The sequence below is a fragment of the Miscanthus floridulus genome, chromosome 5, assembly GCF_019320115.1.
Source record: "Miscanthus floridulus cultivar M001 chromosome 5, ASM1932011v1, whole genome shotgun sequence".
Classification (NCBI taxonomy): domain Eukaryota; kingdom Viridiplantae; phylum Streptophyta; class Magnoliopsida; order Poales; family Poaceae; genus Miscanthus; species Miscanthus floridulus.
Genome location: NC_089584.1, coordinates 92,290,329 through 92,296,320, shown reverse-complemented (window position 1 = coordinate 92,296,320; position 5,992 = coordinate 92,290,329). Strand labels below are relative to the sequence as shown.

Sequence of the window (5,992 nt, the reverse complement as noted above, 5' to 3'; positions counted from 1 at the left end):
TTTTCAACGATATGACCATCATAGGTGAGACTTCAATGATTTGGATGGCTATAGTTCTCACTTGATGAAATGTGGTAAAACTAAGCTCTTGTGATCATCCAAGATCCATATTAGTTTCCTAGTTCTTTCTTTACCTAGAGCAACTCACACAGAGAGCAAAGGTAAAATTCATGAAATTTGCAAGTTATGAACTAGGAGTTACCACTCTTTGTTGATAAGATCCTGGGAGATCAATGGGATGGATCATAGGTACTTGATGAGCACTTAGAGAGGAGAAATAGCAATGAAAGCCCACTCTTCAATTATTTTCTCCATCTCATCCAAATCTAGGTCCATTTAAAGGATTGAGACATTCAACATTTAAACCAGGAGCATTTGGTTTATAAAGACCGAGACTTCCTAGAATAATTGTGAAACACCTAGAGAATCCAAAGGAACTACCCATCCTCCTTTTTCCATGTGTGGGACTGCACATCAAACACTTGAAAGAAACCAATAATCCCACAAGATATAGGCTAAGTTCCCCTAAATTTGTGCATACAAGAGTACACAAAGTTCACTTAAGCACATTAACAATATGAGGTCAAGGGAGTGACTTGCACTATACTTCAACTGATTTGAACTCCTTGAAACTGCTTGCAATTCAATAGTCTCAGCTGATTACTTCTTGTTCCAACTAGTTGCAATCACTTGCTGCTGCTTGTACTCTGATTGCAACTTATTTGGACCCTTGTGTGAGTTATTTTCTTTCATTGAAACTCCTTTAGACCAAATTTATATTTCTCATATTTACTGATTCTTCATGACCAACTTGAGAGCTAACTCAATCTTGTTGCCACAATGCAATCCAATTCCATTCAGTTAGTTTTCAGATTTTGTCATCCTAAAAAAAAGAAATCCATATCTCTCAGACCACTAGCCCAATATGCATGAAAATTGGTAGAGATCTTCATCTATGAGTCCTCCAACTTCTCTAAAAAATTTAGCTCATTTGAACTCCATTTGGTCAGTGAAAATAATTTTCTACCAGAACTGCTCAAATCTGAAACTGCACTGTCGAAGCTGATAGAAACCAATTCAAAACTGATTTTCTTCAAAACCAATCTTCATACCAATTGTACAACAACAAGTACTAGATGTGTATAGCATGCTCACAAAGTTTTAGGTCAATTTATCAGTATTTGAGTCTCCAAATCCATGCTTGAAGGCAGTCAACTCAGATTTGCAATTTTCTGGACAGATTTGATGATGGATGATTCTTCTTCTTTTCCTGTCCAATCTTTTGAGGTGATTTCAGTTGAGAATACATACAAGATGTTATATCCATTCAGTCCTCTCATCAACACTCGTAATCTTGTGAATTCTTCTTGTATAGCTTATTCAAATCAACCTCAAACTTGATTCAAGCGAAACTAAAACTTTTGATCTAAATGGCCTTTAGCAGCAACATCTTTCTTTAGGTGAAGAATAACCTTTAAGCTTGTGAATTAAATTAGCACAACATCTTCTTATTGATTTTCTATGAATAAGCTCAATCACAAGAAGACATTAGTAACACAAGCACTAGTTTTCCATTTAGTAACCATTTATATGTGGATGACAAGTGGGTTACCAAAATGGAGAAACCTCATAACATGGACTAAATCTCCCTTGATGCCTCATGCACATTCTTTTGAGTGGAATGGAAATGTAAATGTGCATGGTTGGTCATTTAAGTCCAAAGGGCAGATTTAAGCCATATTATGGTGAGTGGCTAACATAGACAAATCTAATCCAAATTAGCTGGAGAGAAAATACATCACATGGTTTTGGATTGATAGCCTTCATATAATAGTACACTCTATTTGAGAAACACATTCTCATTTAGTGAGACTACATAAATCACTTAGAGAGAAAGATTAGTCTCACAACTCTAGCCATAGATTAAAGTCTCCTTTTATAAGTGCTCTAAGTATTTGAATTTCTCACATAGCACTTTATTCATTTAAGAACTTGAGATTTTTACTCTATGTCTAGGTCATGGAAACAATAGTGTAATCAATTTGAACTGTGCCAAGAGATACTCACAACCATTATAGCATGTAGATGCCCATAAGATGAGAATGAGAATTTGGCAATCTAACATATGACAAGATTCCATCAAGTAGGAAGTTCTTGACTTGTGAGTAATAAGTCCCTTTACTTGACTTGAGCTTGATTCTTTATTCTTGGCCATTTTGAAATCTACTTGTATCCTCCAATGTGTACCAAGATTCCAAATCCATCAAACCAACTCATAATGTGCACGAACATAAACTTGCTTCATCTTGTTTTTCTCAAAGGAAAGTCAAGTCATCTATGTTGCTTGATGTGGATGATCAATTCAATTTTGATCATATTTCTATTCTATGACCAGCAACCAATGAATATCCTCAAGTGCTTATATTATCCTAAGTGGCTACACAAGACACAAAGGAGTTTAGTTTCAAATAAATTGCACTTGAGATTTAGATGTTACCACCCTTCTTGATTGTAATGGATGAGGTGGTCTTTTCATCTTCATCTTGCACATATGAAGGTTGTAGATTTGTCCACGAACTAGAGTGGAGTCAGCTGCTACTATGTAGGAGGGATGGCACTGCCGCCCTTGGGTGCGGCACTGCCGCCCTGCTGATTTGCAACAGGGGTGTGCTGCACCTCTTTATCAGAGTTGTCAACGGAATTTGGTACAGTAGCAACTTGAGGAGCTTCCACTTTTGTAGCATGTACTTCTTGTGGTCTTATATCACCAATGGCCATTTTCTTGATTGCCCCACAAGGTGGTTTCTCATTACCTACAACATGAATAAGATCTTGCTCTACTAGAGAGCCATTAAAAGCATCATATGGCAAATGATTCACTTAGACTTGAAGTACTCTAGCCACTCTTAATAATTCACAAACACACATATATTTGTGAACTATTAGAGACTACACATGTTAAGTGGCTAGCTAGCAAGGGTTAGGTACTAGTTACCGAGGTGAATATGAAGTTTGAAGTATTTCCATTGATTCATCTTTGGGTCAACCATATAAGAATATGCAATGTGAATTGATTGATAGCTTGAGTGAATATTTTCAATCAACTTGCTTAAGCACCCCGAAGCTTCATATCACCTTCAAGTACCTACAACACTTACTAAGCACAATTTGGTACCCAAACTATGTTGGGTCCATTATGATTAGTCACAAGAGAGTTAGGCACCCAAATGCCCTGTGTGCTAGCACATGGTGAACCAATCACCTTTCTAGCACAAGTGTCATTTTTGGGCCTCCTAAGCATATTTAAATCAATTGACAAGTTGAGGTTAGAAGTGTTACCCATGAGATAATCCTTACTTAAATGTCCCTTTCCGTTGCAAGTGTAGCATAGGCAGTTCTTGTTCTTTCTAGCCTTCTCTTCTTGCACTTTGCTTGCTACCTTGCTAATGAACCTCTTTGTTGATGATGACAATCCTTCACTTTTCTTATTAGGACATGAGCCAATTTCATGTCCCTTCTCATGACAACCATAACACTTCCTCTTACTTCTTCTTGTCTTGTTCTTTGGAAGTGTGGCTTGATCATCGACCTTGTTGGAACACATAGAAGCATTGTGTCCCATGTTGGAGAACTTGAGATGAGCCATCTTCTTCTCTTGGATCTTGCTCACACCCTTCTCTTCTTTCTTCAAGGGGCAATCTCTGACATGGTGACCGTCTTTCTTGCACTTGAAGCAAGTGATGAGAGTCTTCTTTGATTGACGTTGCACCTTGATGGCCTTGGGAACTTTCCTGTTCTGTCTAGGTGCGGCACTGCCGCCCTTGGGGTGCGGCACTGCCGTAGTCTATGCAGCTGGCTGAACTACTGCATTCTGGACAGTTTGCACTTCTTTAAGTATCCCCTTCACGTTGCCATTGTTGGACTTATAACCCTTTTGATAAGGCTTGATGCATGCATCGGTTGATCCCTTCTCAAGCTTCTTCACCATGTCTTCATGGTTATCTTGAGAAGGTTGAGCATTGCACTTGCCCTTCCATTGAATCAAGTCCCCTTTTAGCATTTCAACTTCTTCCTTGAGCTGTTTGTTTTCTTTTGCAATGGAATCATCACAAGTTTCTACAATTACATGCTCAACGGAAGGTTGGCTTGCTTGAGAGCAACACTTGTTAGCACATGATAAAATAGATGAAACTTGTGTATATGTGCATTTGTGAGTGTGAGATTGGTATGATTTACCGTTGTTACCACAACCTCATGAGCAACTTCTAGCATGAGATGAGACTCCATAAGCTTCTCATGAGAGCACAAAAGCCCATCATGACTTTCTTGCAAAGTCTCATTTTTGCTAGTAAGCCTTTCCAACTTGTCTTTGAGCATATAATTCTGATCTTCTAATTGAGCAACACAAGATAGAGAGTTAATAGTATGAGTTTGCTCAATTGACAAGTTTTCATACCTTTGGACCAAGCTAGCATGAGAGCACTTAAGCTTTTCATGCTTTTTGGTCAACTTCTCCAAGCATTTGATCTTTTTAACGAGAAGCTCTTCTTGCTTGTAGAGATCTTCTTCTTGCTCTTGAATCTTCTCTATGAACTTGATCACTATCAACTTGTCTTTCTTGCTTAGACGTGCAAGGTGTTGATTGATCTCATCATCATCACTACCACTGTCACTGTCACTCTCACTCTCACTTGACACTTTCTTCTCTTTCTTTGCCATGAGACCGATATGTGAAGTAGTATAGAGAGTTGAGCTTCTTGGTAAGGTGGATTCATCATTTGGCTTCCACCGATCACAAGCTTCTTCTTCTTTCAAAATGTTAGTCTCACAAGAACTAAAGAAAGTAGAAGTACCACATGTAAAAATATTGTTCTCACCAACTATTTCATTACCATCCAATGAGTCATATGTTGATGAGGAAGTGGATGTGGCATGATCAAATAGGCCTTTTGAGAGAATCACTTGAGGCTCATCATTTGTCAATGAAGTTGAGCATTCCTCAAGTGGTTTTTCCAATGAGAGGTTGCTCTCTTCACATTTGGAGTTGCCATACATTTCCTTGAGCGTTGTCCAAATGATATGAGCATCACCAAGTGGTTCACCATCTCCAAATATGACAGCATCAAGTACATCTTCACTCAAAGCACTAAATAAGACATTAGCAGCTTGAGCATTGAGTTGTAAGCATTTCACTTCCTCTCTAGAAAGGTAGATCAAATCATCATGAGGAGGTGAAATGCTCACATCTACAATCTGCTCTATTTGAGGACCCATGGTCCTAAAAACATCAAGCACACTAGCAGACCAAGATGTATAATTTGAGCCATCTAAAAGTAAAAGTTCTAGAGATACCTCCTCACTTGTCAACATTGTTCTCTCAAGGTGGTTAAGCTCAAAATTGAGAGCTAAGCTCTAATACCAATTGAAAAGACCTTGATGTCGCCTAGGAGGCCTAGAGGGGGGGGGGTGAATAGGCCTATAAAAATTCAACTCGAAACTCTATTAGAACAAAGGGTAGCACTGCTGGCCTTATAGGGCGGCACTGCCGCTCTTTAAAAATAAAGCAGATAGCGTTGAGATTTCATAGATAGTAACCTAACCCTCTCAACTACTCAATCCTGCAATAGAAAGACAAAATCCAGTTCAAAGACTGGATACCACAGAAATCTCACACAAGAGAGGATCGAGCTACCAAACCCTAACAATCAGCTAGCAAAGAGCTGAACCAGCAAGAATACAAAGTGAAGCATGCGAGACACAAAATTTATCCCGTGGTTCAGCTCGCCACCAAGGCTTGCCTAAGTCCATGTTGTTGAGGCATCGACAAAAGGATTGGCTTGCCACCAAGGCTTGCCTTGCCCTCGTTCTCAAATCGAGAGAATGAACTCTTGAAGTGAGGGGTAATTTCTTAGCTGTAGGATGAGGTTAGAAACCTCCCAAGGCTGCCACATGAGTTGGCAAGCACAAGGGCGACGCCTAGCCGGCTAGGAGC

The 5,992-nt window shown here is 39.1% G+C and overlaps 1 protein-coding gene across 1 annotated transcript; it reads right to left on the bottom strand.

The window, feature by feature from the left end:
* Positions 1–3,157: 3,157 nt before the first annotated feature.
* On the bottom strand, positions 3,158–5,370 carry LOC136454931 (uncharacterized). Its single transcript, XM_066455171.1, has 2 exons — positions 4,665–5,370; positions 3,158–3,834 (listed from the first exon to the last, which is right to left on the bottom strand). Exons 1-2 carry the CDS (start codon positions 5,368–5,370, stop codon positions 3,158–3,160), a joined length of 1,383 nt encoding a protein of 460 aa, XP_066311268.1.
* Between the last annotated feature and the right edge of the window lie 622 nt (positions 5,371–5,992).